This window comes from Canis lupus, chromosome 25 (assembly GCF_048164855.1).
Source record: "Canis lupus baileyi chromosome 25, mCanLup2.hap1, whole genome shotgun sequence".
NCBI classification, from domain to species: Eukaryota; Metazoa; Chordata; class Mammalia; order Carnivora; family Canidae; genus Canis; species Canis lupus.
In genome coordinates this window covers 42,454,604-42,471,245 of record NC_132862.1, presented here as the reverse complement: position 1 = coordinate 42,471,245, position 16,642 = coordinate 42,454,604, and the positions used below count along the sequence as shown (strand labels likewise).

At 51.8% G+C, this 16,642-nt stretch overlaps 1 protein-coding gene across 2 annotated transcripts in view; it reads right to left on the bottom strand.

Moving 5' to 3' along the window:
- DDX11 (DEAD/H-box helicase 11) overlaps positions 1–16,642 on the bottom strand; it is a 34,901-nt gene continuing 18,259 nt past the window's right edge. The window contains exons 7-28 of one of the 2 annotated variants that reach the window (XM_072799458.1): positions 15,596–15,641; positions 14,622–14,729; positions 14,317–14,413; positions 13,697–13,899; positions 11,964–12,116; positions 10,756–10,802; positions 10,346–10,425; positions 9,442–9,486; positions 9,281–9,348; positions 7,692–7,730; positions 7,335–7,446; positions 7,033–7,164; positions 6,424–6,536; positions 4,158–4,230; positions 3,745–3,848; positions 2,906–3,055; positions 2,559–2,627; positions 2,355–2,455; positions 1,849–1,933; positions 1,455–1,533; positions 1,170–1,324; positions 1–1,080 (exon numbers count right to left, since the gene is read on the bottom strand). In XM_072799458.1, the coding sequence (XP_072655559.1) occupies positions 1,051–1,080; positions 1,170–1,324; positions 1,455–1,533; positions 1,849–1,933; positions 2,355–2,455; positions 2,559–2,627; positions 2,906–3,055; positions 3,745–3,848; positions 4,158–4,230; positions 6,424–6,536; positions 7,033–7,164; positions 7,335–7,446; positions 7,692–7,730; positions 9,281–9,348; positions 9,442–9,486; positions 10,346–10,425; positions 10,756–10,802; positions 11,964–12,116; positions 13,697–13,899; positions 14,317–14,413; positions 14,622–14,729; positions 15,596–15,641 (2,089 nt within the window). In that variant the 3' untranslated portion in view covers positions 1–1,050. The remainder of the gene's footprint in view (positions 1,081–1,169; positions 1,325–1,454; positions 1,534–1,848; positions 1,934–2,354; positions 2,456–2,558; positions 2,628–2,905; positions 3,056–3,744; positions 3,849–4,157; positions 4,231–6,423; positions 6,537–7,032; positions 7,165–7,334; positions 7,447–7,691; positions 7,731–9,280; positions 9,349–9,441; positions 9,487–10,345; positions 10,426–10,755; positions 10,803–11,963; positions 12,117–13,696; positions 13,900–14,316; positions 14,414–14,621; positions 14,730–15,595; positions 15,642–16,642) is intronic. The other variant, XM_072799459.1, reaches the window with a different exon arrangement.

The following is a 16,642-nucleotide window of genomic DNA, read 5'->3' as shown; positions in this document are numbered from 1 at the left end:
TGTAAACCAGCAGTGCACCTTTAATTAAAGAGCTATGGTTGTGCAGAATGAAAGCATCTCCTTCAAGCCAGCACCTGTCCTCCTGCTCCCACTGGGCTCAAGCAATGGGGGCAGAGCACAGAGTGGACCAAGGCCCCTTCTGGGTCAGGGAGAGCAGAGAGGTGGTCAACTGGACGGGCGGGGGTGGTGGGGGTGGTGGCTGCAGATGGGAGGATATCTTCACACAGGGAAAAACATCTCTGTGATAGACACGGGATCTCTAAAAATAGTCCTGCTGGGAGCCTAATGGCCCTTGGCATAATTGCTGAAGTCAGGGAGGAGGTGTCTGAAGTTTGCTCAAGTGGCTTAGTGGGAAGGAGGTGCCACCAACTTGGAGGAGGACCTGGAACCAGGCCAGCTATGGAACAGGTGCGGGACCAGCACTGTGGTTGGGGGAAAGAAAGACCAGGACACAGAGAGCCTAGCAGGTGGGGGAGCTGACACATGGCTCTCTTACCAGTTCCTAACACAGAGAAAGAAGATCGGGTTGAGGTAATCAGAGGCCCCTGGGCAGAAGGAGCCCTCTGGGCAGCTGGGGGCTGGAAACAGGGAACATTCTTAGGTTTGAAGAGAGGGTGAACATCTAGAACAGCAAACTGTAGCCAGAAAGGGAAAAGGCAGGAGGGCATGTTCCACCTCACCTCTGGGAGAGTGGACACTGAGAGACGGAAGGACAGAAATGTTGCAATGGGAGGCTGGCCAGGAAGTGGGGCAGGGAGCTGGACTCTGGGCCACACTGAATGGGCACACAGATTCAATCCAGGGAGGGAGAACTGCCCTGGGGTGGGCCCCAGGATGGCCAGGACCCGATTTCTTCAGAATCAACCTGATTTTCTCCTAGTGGCTTTTCCACCTATGCCTGGTCCTGGCAGCCCACTCACCCCAGAAAGGGGCTGGGCTGCTCCAGCTTCATGTTCTTAGGCTGAATCCCCTCAGAGCAAGCCCAAGACAAACATTTCAAGTGGGCAGGGAGAAGGAAAAGCCTGGCAGCAGGCAGCGGTGGGCCATCCCTCAGGAAGGGACTGACTTCTCACGATGAAACTGGGGAGATAAGGAAAAGCAGTGAGGCACAAGATCTTGGGGAGGGGCGGGGGGGAGTGCCTCCGAGGGCAGGGAAAGGCAGGACTGACCTTCCTCATAGTAGCAAAGGCAGGACCAAAGGTGGCTCTGACTTCCACACGGTCTCGGATCCAGGCTGGCAGCTTTTCCAGGATAGGTGGGCGCGCATACCGCTGATCCAGGAGCACTATGCTGGCAAAATCCTTCTGGTGCCTGATGGCCCTGCCTGGATGGGAACAGAGGTTGGGGCTCTTACTTACACTTGCCTCCCCCACAGTACATTTCTATCGTGTTCCCTCCTTCCTGTCACCTCATTCTCCCACCATGCATTCCAAGAGCCAGGAACCCACACCCACCTATAGATTGGTTGACAGCCTTCATACACAGATTCTCCACCAAAGCCTTCCCTGGGGGTGGTTGACCTGGAACTCTGGGCTGGGAAGGGCAGAGGAGAGCACCTGTCAGTATTTTCTTGCCTCTTGCTCAGTGTTCTGAGAAAATGATACCACTAGGCATGGGACCAAGAAGAACAGCAGGCTTCATGGGCACCATGTCAACACATGCTACAAGAGATCACAGAGCAGCTCCAGAGGGCAAGGGGGTGCGTCCCCTCCCCTGGAGCAGACAGGAAATGCTGGCATGTCAGGGGGCAGTGGGGAAGTCACAGTGATACAGCCCTTCGTGGCCCTAGAGGAGAGAGCACAGTCTCCCCAGCCATCTCCTCCCATCCTCTGGACACGAGATACTCACTAGGGTCTGATCCAGGTAAGCCATCTTCTCTTGTAGCTCCGGAGACTTGATGTTGGGGTAGGGCATGCCTACCATGACCACACACCTAGGGCGGAGGGAGCCCACACCATGTAAAGCAGTCAGGCCCCCAGCGCATCTTTAAGGCCAGGATGAAGGACCCAGGCCTCACCCACACGTCATCAACGTCATCAACAACTACATCCAGCACTCTTTCAGCCCCCTCAAGTTGTGCCTGCTGGCTCTACCTCTCCCTCCCCACCCTGTACCTGCACCTGGAACAGGTTTTCTCAGCTGAGACTGGGTGCAGGCTACATGAACTGAGTCCTGACAAAATCATGCTCTGCCTAATTTCCACCTGGAATCAAAGGCCAAAGCACCTCCCCACACAGCTGAATGACCAAAGCAGTCAGTCAGGGATAGCATCAGCTTGCAGGCAGGAACCCAGCTGTTTGGAGTGAGGTGTGGTCAGTGTCAGAGCCCAGGAGATGAGAGGACCCACGACTTACCGGCCAAGGTCATCAGAGAAGTTAATACCTTCACTCATCTTTCCTCCAACCACAGAGAGGAGCAGAGCACCTGTCACCGTGCCTCCCGCCTGGCCACAACACTGCAGGAAATACCAGCCCAAAACTCGGATGCCACCCAGAACATCTACAGCTGCCAGCTCCACATTTTCTCTGGACCCAAGGCCTCTGAGTTCCACTTCTCACCTTAATGCACCTGGAATACTCCATCAGCACCTGCTCCACCTGGTTTGCTCTCTTGGGTTCCTGAAATATCTGAAGGAAAACAGACATCTCCCAGGAAAGGGTTTCAGAATGCCTGAGTCCCTGTCTACTCTTGGCTTCATGTTTTTGAGACTGGGAACTGAAGACCCCCAGACAGTAAGGGGCTCTAGGGAAATCCTACAGAGGTGGTCAGGGGTTAGAAGTGGTGGAGGCAAGGCACTAGCAGAAGCCCATACATGAGGCCTCACCTGGTTTGACATGCAGAAGTCCTAGCAGGAACTCTGGGTCCTATCCTCACAAGTGGGAGTTCCAGCTGAGCGCTCACTCACCTTTTTCCTGACAGCCAGGCGGGCCAGCAGACCACTCTTATCCCAGTGGGCATAGACCTGGCGCTGGTACTCGTAGGAGGGGAAAAAACAGACCACCCCTCCAGGGACCACAGTGCACAGGTTACAGAGAATGCGACCGGTCTCATCCATCTAAGGAAGGAAGACAGCCCTCCCTGTAGCCATATCCAAAAAACATTTCCTAACTTTGGGACTCAAGACCACGTATAGAGACCCAAGGGTGGCTATAGCCATGGGGTAAGGGGCATGTCCCATTCCCCCACCAAATCCCATGCCTACCTGGAATAGGAATCAGAGGAGAAGGTACCACCCTCCCCACCACACACATCACAATCCTAGTGCTCCAGAGCTAAAACCTGCCGCTGGTATGCCACCGAAGCCTCCTTGCTCCAATTCCCAATGCACAGCGGGCCACTGGGGATTAAGCACCATCTACGACAAACTGGACACTGAAATCCCCAGGTGCCCCTCTAGCAGTGGGCCCTCAAGCCCAGGGCAGGGACCGATAAAACCAAATGGCCAGAGAACCAAAGGAAATGAGCAGCTTTCTCACCAGGTTCTCTCATCCCTCAAGGGATGCCTCGAGGTTCTAAAAAAAACTATTTAAGAGTCTAAGGGGTGAGTGGAAGAGGAAGCTCAGGCCTCCCCTGATAAGAATCCAGATGGACACTAACCATCCTGTGCCAGCTCCACAGTGAAAGACCCCAGGACTAATCTCCTCAACACCTGAACATTAAGCATTGGCCAGAGTGCCTGGCACCCCAGAAACTGCTCTCCTGCCCTGGTAAAGGCTGTGGTAAAGTGAGTAGGCTGGTACTAACCATCTGTGGTAGCTCTCGTTTCTGATACGTGAACTCCAGCTGCTGGCTGGAGGGCCCACTGCAGATGATGAGCGGTAAAATATTGTCCGGAGGGATCACGTGACCTGCAGAGACCCGGTGAGGGGCTGAAAATGAGGTGCTGACTATTCTGTAAGGCAGGGGTCCAGGAAGAGCATTTGCCAACCCTGTCTTCCACAATAGGAAAGGGAATTCCAACACTCAGCCTGCCTACCCTGCTTCCACAGCACAAAGGGGGAGGGAGCACGGAGATTAAGTGAGCTCACGTGAGAGCTGGCGAGTGCTGGAGCCTCATGGCCTCCTCAACCCCTTGGGCCTGATAAGAGCACAGAGTCAAACTGTGACAACAGGGGCTGGAGTATGACACATGGCCTACCCTGGACACGGATTCTCACCACAGGAAAACTCCACCACTCGCTCAGCTTCCACCCCGGCACAGGCCAGCAGCTGCTCCCGGAAGTCAGACACCTGGAGACAACAGCATGGCTCTGTGTTAGCCCAGGGGCCAGGGACAGCAGGCCTGAGCAGGCAGGGGGCCTTGGCAAGGAGAGGGGGAACGGAGGGAGAAGACCAAAGTCTGGACTAGGAGGCAGTAAGTCCATAGGAATAGAAAACAAATAGGCAAAAAGAGAAAAAAATTAACAATACTGGGTGTTGACAGTCTCAGTGAGATTGTGGGAAAAGCAAAGGAAATCTGGTAAATGAGGTAGAGAGGTTCTCACCCCCGTCGCCATGCAACGAAATCACCCATGAGAATTCTAAACAAAACCCACAAAAAATAAAAATATAAAAAATAAACAAAACCCACGTGCCCAGGCCCCAGCCTAGACCATTAAGGATAAAAGGGGGGTGGGGTGGGCAGGGAGACCCATGCGCTGTTTTAAAGCACTCCAGGATTTTCACCTATTAAATTGACAAAAATCTATACAAATGTGACCACTCTGTGGAAAAACAGGCACTCAAACTGCTGGGGGGCAGAGGGGACAGACCAGTCACCTCCAGCAGGAGGGGAATCTGACCATATTTAAGAAATTCGACAGATTTTTATTTTCTACCCTGGCAGTCTCCCTACACAGGAGGGCCTCCAGACCCAACACAGACACAGGGACGTTTCCTGCACAGTGACCTGTGAGTGCCCCACTGCCCTTCAGGAGGGGCCGGGTGAATGTGCTATGCTGAGGGCTCCGTGGCCAGCAGGAGGGACACATATCACCTCGGTCGCTGAGAAGCCTGAGGGCCACAACACACTGGTGACTAAACGCTGGCCACACTGCCTTTGACATAGGAGCAAGGAAAGGAAGAAAGTAAGTAGAAGTATTTGCTTAGTTCTGCAGAAAGATACAGTGGAACCGTGGAAGGAGAGACCAGTAATAATAAAAATGATTGCCTTCGGGTACAGGGAGCAGCTTGAAGCTGGACAGAAGTGGGACCTTCTGAATGCATCTTTTTTTTTTTTTTTAAGACTTTATTTATTCATTCATGAGAGACACAGAGAGAGAGGCAAAGACAGGCAGAGGGAGAAGCAGGCTCCCTGCAGCGAACCTGATGCAAGACTGGATCCCCAGACCTGGGATCATGACCTGAGCTGAAGGCAGACGCTCAACTGCCATCTAGACGCTCCAACACTTTATTTACTTGAGAGAGAGTATGCACGCACAAGCAGGGGGAGCAGCAGGCAGAGGGAGAGCGAGAAGCAGGCTCCCCACTGAGAGGGGCTCAAACCCACTGAGCTGAAGGCAGACGCTTAACCAACTGAGCCACCCAGGCACCCAGACTATAAAGGATTTTAATACATGAACAAAAATCTAAGTCTAGACAAGAAAAAAGCAAAGTGGAAAACTAATAAAGCTACAGGGATGACTAACAGCTGGGGTGAGGAGCCCCTGAGTGTGGGAGCACCAAGGAGCCTTTTCTACCAGCTAAGTCCACTGTGAAGAGGCATGCTTCTATGTGCCACTGTGTTGCTTAAAACAGACAAAAACTGGGCATCTAACAAAAGAAGAGTGGTTGTACAACGTACAATATATTCACATGATAGAGTTAAGTACAGCCAGAGCACGGTGGGATAAACGCATACTCCTGACAAGGCAGAATGTTTACGACATTTTGTTGCTGCATGAAAAAAAACAAATCATAGCACCAGCATGTAGAGATAGAGATCTTTGTTTTTAAAATATGTATGTATATTTTTAAGAATACATACAAAAACTAGTTAAATGATACACACTAAAATAAAAAAATCTCCTGGTGGAATTATCTATTTTTTTTCCTGCTTTTGCTTGTCCCCTGCTGCCTACAATGAAAACATAGTGAGTGTGTGTATATATGAATTTATAAGAGGTTGTAACTAGGGTGGGTATAAGAAAGGAATGGCACCAAGGCACCCAACGGGGTCCTCAAATTCCAGAACAGCTGCCTTTGGGAGAAGTGTGATCCTGTGTCTACACAGAAGCATCAGCAGCAATGCCCCTGGGGCTGAGGGCTCAGGCAGCAGACAGCACAGCAATGCCCTCTGGTGGACGCTGCTTGGCCTGCTCAGGCTGACCCCTCTGGCATGGGGACCCACTGGACAGAAGAGAAGAGGCCTGACAGTCCATCCTTCCCTTGTCCCAGTCCCATCCCAACATCCAGGGCACAAGAGGCTGGATCTGTTTCCCTTACCGGCTGCATGGTACCCCCTGCAATGACCACAGCCCGGCATTCCTTCACCACCTGGGCAAAGTGCACGGCTGGATTCAGGAGCAAGAATTTGAGGCTACTCTGACTAAGGCTTCCTGGAAAAAAAAAAAAAAAAAAAAAAAGATAGCTCTGGGGGGCAGGGGGTGGGTGGCAGGCCCAACAAAGACTTGCTTGAGTGTGAGGTAAAGGGGAGGTCAGTTATGTCTACATAGGAGCCACAGGAGATACCATTTTCCTTTTTGATTAGATCCCATTTAATCTCCAGGACAACCCCGAGGTAGTCATCTCCCTTGGCACATTCATCTTCAGGGAGATAAACACAGCTTGGAGATGATAGAATCAAGACTCAAACCAAGATCCATCTCACCGTCAATCGCTAGGCTACACAACTTCTCTCCTAGTCTGGCTCAACACATCCCGTCCTCCCAGCACCTCACACCCTTCCTCACCACACTTCCACCACCCTGCCCAGGCCACAGGACACCAGTCATCACCACCCTGCTTCCTGATCCTAACCCAGGGAGGTGCCAGGGTGAAATCTTTTCCTGCTCTGGCTTCCTGGGCTCCATGTGGGTTCCTCCTTGGGATTACCTTGGCGGCTCAGGATAACCCTGCCATCCTGGTTGGCAGTGGTGAGGGCTGCAAGGAAGGATTCAATGTGCATCAGTGGGGAAGCCGGCCGTGGCACTCTGGCCTCACCGTCCTCCACAGGGGTCACAGGAGCTGCACAGAGCAGAAGGAAGAGGGTCTGGGACCATGGATGAGGTGAGAGGGAACCCCTGAGGCTGGGCTAAAGCCATTCTCCCAGGGAGAGGAGTCCAGGCCTGAGAGACGGATGTTCTTGCCCTGTCCCCCCACAGCCCTGCAGCCCAGTCTCCCCACTCCAGACTCACTCTTGGTGACTGTGGGCTGCAGACTCTGCAGGAAGTGCTGTAACCCAGCCAGGTTGGGCTGCTCCCTGGAGGGCGCGAGGACTATGCCGTACCTCTCAGTGAAGCCAAAGAGCTAGAAAGGGGTAAGAGAGCACAGAGAGGGATGAGGGTGCAGCACTGGGAGCCCTGACTGCAGGGAGGTTATGCCATAGCCCAGACAGCCCGCTACTTGCCTCCTCACCCACGGGGCCTCTTGGTGGCCCACCCCACCCAGCAAACAGCACCCTGGGAAGGAGGGAGCAGAGGAGATCAAGGCATTGTGAGGGAAGCCTGGGGGTGCTGCAGACCCTGGCCAGACCCAGGAAGGGGAGGGCGCACCTTTCTGCTTATCATGCTCTTCTCACAGTAGTGGCGCACCTGCAAAAGCAAACACACTGAAGGCGCATGCAACAATTGGAGGGAAAAAGGAAACCGCCACCTTCCCAAACCCCTGCAAGCATGACTCACTGCCGCCACCTGGGGGGTCCACCGCCTCCCTGTGGCTAAGCCCGTCACCCTCGTCTCTTCAGTCACTCCTCTCCTGCCACCCCCACACACAACACAATACTTTCCCACAAGAGCCAGCTTCATGCACGCTGTCCCCTCACAAACGTGTCTGCACGGCTCTGACCCTCTCTAAAGGTACTTGGTGACAGTTACATCCCCTCTGTTCTCCTTCAATGTGACAGCACCTAAACTGAACCTTGAAAGATTCAGAGTTTAAAAAAATATGTATGAGCAAAAGCACAAAGGAGGTAAAGCTTGGGGCATGTTCGGGGATGTCTGATGTGCACAGTATGTGTAGCTTGGAGAAGGAAGACAAGGAGTTGAAGCCTTTGAAGATTTCTAAAAAGAGCACTATCTTTCAATAAAGCTCCACTAGACTGTAGTGTAGGAAAGACACCAGAAGGGAGAGAGAGTGAAATCGGAGAGCAGAAAGAAGGCAAGACAAAAAGAGCCTGCCCTGACATAGCAGCCGTGGGAATGGAAAGGCTGCGAGAAAGTTTAAGAGCTATTTCCAGCTTTGGGGCTAGGGTACTGTTTGGACGTGGGACCCAGAGGGAGAAGAGGAGAATCAGAAAGGCCTCAGACTGTCAGCCTGTTGGACGGGGCCATGGCAGTGACTGTGACCAAAACGGGTATGCTGCAGGTAAGCTGGTTTGAAGACAAATGGGAAGGGAGGAGGGAAAGCAAGCAAGGTCTTGAGTCCAGGCAGGGGAATTCACATACCAGCTCACACACCAAGCACCATCTGCTCACTTGTGTGCAGTCTGCGCCCATCCCTCCTGGGGTAACCTCTCCCCACCTCAGGTCCCTCTGCTCTCAAATGGTGATGGTACATCCTACCCTGGAGTCACAGCACCCAGTGCATGGCCTTGAACACACAGGAAATGCTCTGTATTTTCAGTAATTTGCAAGCTCTCAGTCATTGAGTCAAGCAATGGTGGCTGTACCCTGCACAGCAGGCCAGCCTGGAGCAAGCTACCACCAGAGGCTGAACTCATTCAAGCCCAAGGGTGGAGGTGGATCTCAGCTACCTCAGCCCAACAGCAGGATCACGTTCCCAAAGTTAACCTCCTGCTCTGACTAGAAGCACAGGGCAGAGACTGTGCCGAAGAAAGATTGAACACAGTAAAGGACTGGCAATTTCTATTTGTGGTTATTTGGGGTAATGAAAGGCACCTTTTCTCAGCATTCCCTAGGACCCTTCAACCCTGAGTGGAAGATTCTTTTTATTGCTGATGCAATGCTTTAAGGGATAAGTAATTATAAAAATCTACACTGTAGATCCCCAGGCTTCTAGACTGCTTGAGGACAGAAGACATTTACTTTTTATTCCTTCCAGTCTTCACACAGTGTTTTGCTCATAAGTGATAATAAAGATAAGAAAATTGGATATACAAACACAAAAAGGTGAAAACCTCTACCTTGAACAGGTTGATGTTGTCGATCTGGGTCTGAAAGAGGAAGTCATTGATGGTCTTCAGCTCTGTCCCTAGGTAAATAAAGAAGGGCCTTGGAATCCTTGCTCTGAAGTCCCAGAGGTGAGCTCAGACCAGCTCTGCGCCTCTGAAGGCAATCCTCTTACCTGTCTGAGAAAGACTCTGTGTGTTGGGATTCTGCTTAACGTTCCCTAAAACGGAGAATTCAAGCAGGTGGGATGGTGATTCTCTGACCCCCATCTTCTCACACTGAATACTGTACTCCTCAAATAAGAGCATTTATATCTGAACAGGTTTTTAGCCATTCATAAGCACCAAAAAACAAAAAACAAAACAAAACAAAAAGGACAAAAAAAACAAAACCCACTGGGAGAAAAAGAGGCTCCAGCGAGCCTCAAAATCTGACCCACATTTGCACATGGAGCCAAAAGCCTTGTGATTTCATTTTTTTCATGTCACCTCCAAGGAGGCCGGGACCAAGCACCACTTTATGCAGATTCAAGGAAATGCTCAAGACGGCATGGCAGCCCATGGCAAGGCAGAGATGGAAGGGAAGAACATCAACATCTGACAAAATCCCTCCAGGAAAATGCTCCCCTGGCTTCCTGGAACTTCAGCTCGTATGGAAGCCTTCAGCTATATAGCCACACAGTAAAGGAAATGGGAGGTTCACAAGGCAGAAGCAGGTCACATCCCTGCTCTGGGCTTTAGTTTACTCATTTGTTAGGAAGGTGAGCATGCCTGCACTGCTCTCCTCACACGAGCGCTCCACAGTGACTCCACAGTCCTATCATGCTATGCTGCTCTTACTACCTGGAGGGTAGGGTCTGGCAAAATAAAAAGGACTCCGAGGGGGGGAAATAAACTAGTAATCTAAAAAAGGAGCTGAGATCAGACAATTCAACTAAACTATAAAAAATAAAAATCTTCTACATCAATGGCCAATACAGTTCCTGAGGATATAGAAGAGCCAAGTGTCCTAACTAGCATCCAGGGTGCAGACTACAGCAAGCTTAGGCCAGGGTTTCGCACGGGCAGAGTGCTCCTTACCACCCAACACAGTCACAAACTTCTCCAACAGATACAGGATCTGTTTGATGTACATCAAGTTCTTGGCCTTCAGACGCTTTCTGAGGAGACATCAATGGACATCAAGTGGTAGTACCCCATGAGCAACTTCCCTTCCAAGTGCCTCAGGCTGAGGCCTTTGTGTCTTTCAAAGTAGGCCACGAGCGACAGATATGCCCCCAAAGAAAGCTCGCTGTGACTCAAGGCCTTCACAGCCAGCTGCTACATCCTGAGTATCCTCGGCCTACATGGGGTACACACCACCATGAACACTAGGTGAACAGCACACTGGCTTACTTGGTGCTGGGCCCAGGCCAGAGATGGAGACCCGAGTGCTTTCTCTCAGAGACTGAGCAGGACTTTCCCTTCCCCCTCAAGAGGCAGTGTCTTACCCATATCGTTCCATATACTGGAGCAACTGGGAATGGGCCTGGCAGAGCTGGAGAGAACAAAGAATGGGTGTGAAGGTAGCCCAGGTTCTGAGCAAGCAGCCAGTGGTATCTTAGGTTATACCTAGAAAATGGCAGCCAGGCCACATGGCAGCCAAGGCAAAGAAAGTAGTAGGCCTGGGTACAACAAAAAGTAGATTTATAAGGCCTGAAGCTGCTGGGAGCTGAGAGAGGAAGACAAGGAGGGTCAGCTACACCATCCACTTTGGGTCAGGGAAAAGAGCAAGAGGTTGAATCTCTCCGGTAATGAATCTCCCTGCTAGTTTTTACCAGGTTGGGCAAAGACGTGTTTTCCACTAAGCATATTGATGGTTCAAGGTAGCCATTACATCCTGGCTTAAGTTCAACCCAGGCACTGGTCAGTAGAAGTGGTGGTGGGGTGGGGGGAGGGACACCTGGGGGGGCTCAGTTGGTTAAGCATCTGCCTCTGGCTCAGGTCACGATTTCAGGGTCCTGGGAGTGAGCCCCACATCAGACACCCCACTCAGTGGGGAGTCTGCTTCTCCCTCTGCCCCTGCCCCTGCTCATGGTCTCTCTCTCAAATAAATAAAATCTTTAAAAGAAAAAAAAAGTGGTGGGATAGCACATGAACTTCAAAGGTCAGAAACCAGGGATCAAGTCCCAGTTCCACACTCATGAGCTGTGTGACCTTCAGTACACTGCTTAAACCCCCACTGAATCTCAGAGTTTTCTGTTACCTGGGAACACCAGCCCACATGGAGGCAGCATGAAAATTCATGATACTGCATGTGGTGCGGGGCACAGAATAGGTAATAAGTAGTGGCTCTTAGAAACCCAGAGCACCCCTCAAAGCAATGCCCAAGACATCAACTATGTGAGGACCCCTGCTTCCCTCACTCCATCATCCTGGGTTATAGAGAACTAGGTGGTAGCATCCTGGGCCGGAGGGACTCGGGATGACATATGCCAGTGAGGAGCAAGGAAATGAGCCATCTTGCCTGAGCTGGGTCCCCAGAGTTCTAAGATCTGCTGGGAAGCCAGTCAGCCTCCGACAAGGCCACTGCCTCGACTCAGTGCACCCTCTCCCAAGCCGTCGCCAGACGAATTCCAGGGCTGGGCACTCAGAAAAACGTTCCCCATCCCGGTGCCCCACAGCAGGCCCAGACCCAGGAAGGGGGAGGCCGACCCACCTGGGAACCGCTGACCTCCACACTGTGGATGCCCGTGATGGTGTCAATCAGGTTGTGCGCCTCATCGATGACCACCACCTGGCCCTGCAGCCGGATCCCTGCGGCCTGGCGGGTGGCCGCGTGCAGCAACATCTGGTAGGGCAGCACCACGAGCTGGGGGAGGGGGGGGGGCACCACCTGAGTGGCAGTAGACTCCCTGCTCTAGCAGCTGGGTTCCGCCTCATCTAAGCACTTGGTGGGAATGGCTTTCCCACCCAGAATATGTGCAGGGACGTTCAAGAGGGAAAGCTAGGGCAGGGTACTATGCTTTTAGCAACATACCCTTGCCTCAAGTTTCACGTGGAACATTAAGTACAAAAGCGACAAAACTGGAACCAATCTGATTCTAACTGAACCAAGAGCAGGGGTGGGAAGAGGGAAGCAGAGAGGAGTGCTCGGCCTGATGCATACCCCTGAGGTAGCCCCTGAGGCGCCCAAGGCTCCCCTGGTGTACTATAGGGTCACCCTGCATTCTGGTCCTGGAGCTGCTACTTCCCAGCTGTGTGACTCTGGGAAACTCACTTAGTTATTAACCTTTTCTGAGCCTTGGTTTCTTCATCTACAAAATGGACTTGCTAAACTCTATCTCAAATGAGGGCTAAGGGCTGGAGGTTAGGGCAACAAAAATAAAAGCATTCTGTAAATTTCTAAGTGCTACTTGTGAGGACGGTTTCCCAGTTAAAAGAACACTGATAAAGTGAAAATCCAGAAAACTGGGAAACTAAGGCCCAGCTTTAATCCTGGCTCCATTACTCACCTGATGTGAGAAAACAGATAAATCACTTAGCCCTTCTGGGCCTGTGTCCTCATGCATACGTATGGGTAATACCTGCCTTTGCTTTTTCATTGGGATACTACAAAGCAAAAACAAGGTTTGACAAGTGTCTCAAAAAGTCAAGATCATGAAAATTTCAGGACATCTTACTATATGTGCTCACAGGTATCTATGGCACTAACCTTGTGACCCCCCAGAAAGGACATGTGACAAAGATGGGGGCTGCGAAGTTTCTAGAATTTCCCTCTGAGCACTCATGCAACATAGTTCAGGGGTAGTATACTAACAATCATTTAACTGCCGTGTAAAGTCATCACTAACATTGTTCCCTAAATCTCTGAAAACCTACCTAATTTCTTCCTGCTCGTATGGAATTCTTCACAAATGAAGCCCAATTTCAAAAGTCGCTCGAATTACGCAGTGGCAAGAAGATCATAAAACTGTACCAAATAACAGTATTTTTGATCTGTCAAACTGACAGTTTTTCTGTGTGTAAAGATGAGACTCAACATGGCAAGTCTAAAGAAGACCGTCTCCTCCCACACTGGTAACTAGGTGCCTAGGTCAGGATGTTCATCCAAAAGGCCATGTGGAAACATATTTCTGTTCCATGCCACCCTGACTGCATCCTCTTAGCTCTGCCCCCAATTCTGATTTCACTAGAACTGTACACTTCCTGGCTCTTCTCATGCCCCCAGTAAGGCCAAATGTTCCTACAACCCAGAGCCAGAAGGGACCTGGGGCCACCTCCGTCCCTACACACCAGGACAGAGGGGGTGACAGGGCACCAGGGTGCAGTGTGGTCAGTCCAACCACAGCCAGGGACATCCTCCTGAATTAAGAGGAATGAGGAAATCCCTCATGGCTGAGGCCACAGTAGGAGTCAAGAGTTACTGCCCAACACCCCCAGGCTCTTTACCTGAGCTGCTGGAATGGCAAACCGGCTCCCATAATAGGGACAGGCTCGAGCCTCCTTCCCCAGGGCCACCAACTGCTCAATGTCCTTCACCCCCACCAGGACCTGGTCTCGGAGGAGCTGCAGCTGCTCATAGTTGTAGAAGGGGCAGGCGGCCTGGTGCTCCTGTCTTCTCCTCTTGGGCTTCTCTTCCTCAGCTCTGTTCTCTGAGGGGACAAAGGCAGAAGGAATGACAACTTCCACGGGGCCAGGAAGGGGTCTATGATGTCAAGACCTAACTCCGTAGAGCAGGGTCTAATAAAACCTTCCAAGTACTGCTTAGGATGGTCTCAGCACACCATTCTGGCATTTAACTTTGTGTTCTCTAGAAAAAGCCAATAAAATCATCTTAGAGCCAGGGTTCTGGACTAGCCACTATCCCAAAAAGCAAAACACCTTTTTCCAAGGAGACGATCTTTAGGAAGGACCCAGCTGTCTGCTCTGCCATCACAGCCACTGAGAAAACTGTCTCTCTACCATGTCACTGGCCTGCTTCCAGCACACCGCCTCCCTTCCCATCCCTTCTCAGTACTGCCCCAAGGCTAAATGAGAGTCCCAGAGGCTCTTTCCACAGCTCCACATACTGTGGCTACCGTGTTTGCTTCTCTGCATCTCCATGCAGCGGTCATTGATAAGCTGCACAGAACCCAGGGTTTTCACATCTTCATTTACACAAAGATTCTAGAAGACAGGAGAAAGAAAGAGGCACAGCAATGACTACATGATATACAACAACCCGCCGGGGCCTGCCCAGCCCTGCCGAGAACCAGAAGAGGCCAATCCTCCCCCCGTGCAGCCTGCCCTGGACCCACCACCTTTCCATGCCTAGAAACACCCAGGAAAGGAAGCAGGACAGCCCCCTGGCCTAAGACCCAATGCCTCTGTGTACCTGCCGAGAGCCGAGGGAGACAAGCCTGGTGTCCTTGCCAAAGGGGCTCCTCTGCACCTCATGCACAAACTGAGCCAGCTGGGAGTGCGTCCGACTGCAGTAGTAAATCTGCTCCGAGGAAAGGCAGGGGATTTCAAGGAGGAGACTACAACACTTCCAAATATTCTCTGTACATCAAGGAATGCATGGCCTCGTAGGATGAGGGAGTGGGGAGAGCAACCATAAATACACAAACCTAGAGCAACGGGACTATGTCCCATAGCAGATCTCTACTAACACTGGGCCCAGGCAGTCCCTCTCTCCCCATCTAGGCTCCAGAAGTGTATGGGAACACCCACAACATGGAGGTCCCCTCCCCTCAGTCCTGCTTTGGCCCCTAACCCAGCCCCTTTCAGGGCCTGGTCATCTGAGGACAGGCTGTCTTCCTGAGCTGTGGTTCCCAAGAGGGAAAGATTAGATTCTGGGGAGTGTGTGTGGGGTGGGATGCCCACATACACCTCCCAAAGGGTTTGGGGAACCGGCACTGAACAGGGTGAGGGGTGCTGAGCTGTGCTCTATGCTCCTCTGAGACTGAGAAGAGCGAGAAAAGAGGAAGAGAAGTAGGGGGGAAATATCTACCCTAAAGAGAGACAACAGAAGTCTTACACAAATGAAAACCACACGCTTTTAAACATGACAGGTGTCAGAACTCTACGTACCTCATAGCACTCCATGCTAACAAAACACAAATAAGGGAGCCATAGGGCAGGGTGCTCTTGCTCCAACCAGCCCTCACCCCCTGCCGCCCCACAGACACACCACTGGTCCAGGTGCCTGCCAAGTGAGCACCTCAAAAGCAAGGTCTGGGTCCGGTGAACCCCAGGGTCAGGAAGCTAGAGTCTCTTCGGCAATGAAAGAGTGAGAAACAGCTAGGAGGACACACAGAGCCCTGCTCTCAGGACCAGGCCCAGAATACCCAGGACACAATGTCTTACCTTAGTTACATGTTCTTCCTCTGGATCATCCTCATCCTCGTCCACTCTGAGAGAGAAAAATAACAGAAAAAAATAACAGAAAAAAACAGTCTTCTCAGGGAACTCAGGTCAAGTAAAAACACTTAACTGAGCAGCTACCATGTGCCAGCAACTAGCCCCGGGCCTAAGCTCATAAGAGGCAATTCCTGTCATTGGAGGCCAGCAGAGCTGAGGCTGGACCTCTGAGCCAGAGGGGGACAGACACATCCCAGCAACAAAGTTTCACCAAAGCAAGTGCCTGCTCGCTGTCAGGAAGACACAACAGGAAGACACGTCGGCCTGACGCCAAGCCCATCCTCCGTCACTCAGGAGGGATTGAGACAAGGCCACAGTATTCCCAAAGCCTAGGTTCGGTCTCTGACTCTGTCCTCACTGCCCACTCTCCAGCAAACTGGAGTTCTCTCAGCTCCCCACAGAACTTCACTCTTTACCACCTCAGAGCCCTGGATATGCTGTTCTCTTTACCTGGAATGCGCTCTCCCCTCATGTCCTCTTTCACCTAGCCAACTCTGTCAACCTTGAGATGGCCAATAAACACCGCAGCCTCTGGGCAGCCTTCCTTGACCTCCCCTAGAGGCTTGGCTGGCCCGCGACACAATGCTGTAGCCCCCTGCACCTGTTCTTTGTAATACCCATCTCATTCAAAAACCATTTACTCTTGGTCTGCCCACCCCTCCAGATTCATGTCCAAAGGCAGGACTCGGGGATGTCTTGCTTCTGAGTGCTGGGGTCCCACCCAGGCCTTGGTACACAGCAGGAACTCCATGCATACTTCCTAAGAAAAGTCACGACCAACTAACTGACCGAATAAAAGACGCTGTCCCCCAGAACCAGGTAGACCTCTTCTCTCCTCGGCACCTCAGGGCTGTCCTCCCCAATAACACATGAAGAGCCCACATGCACTGAGGGCTGGGAGGGATGTCAACCCTGCATTACAAGGCCGCACGGTTAGTCAACAGGATTAGTCCAGGCTCCTCAGAAAACACAAAACCTTTCACAGACACGATC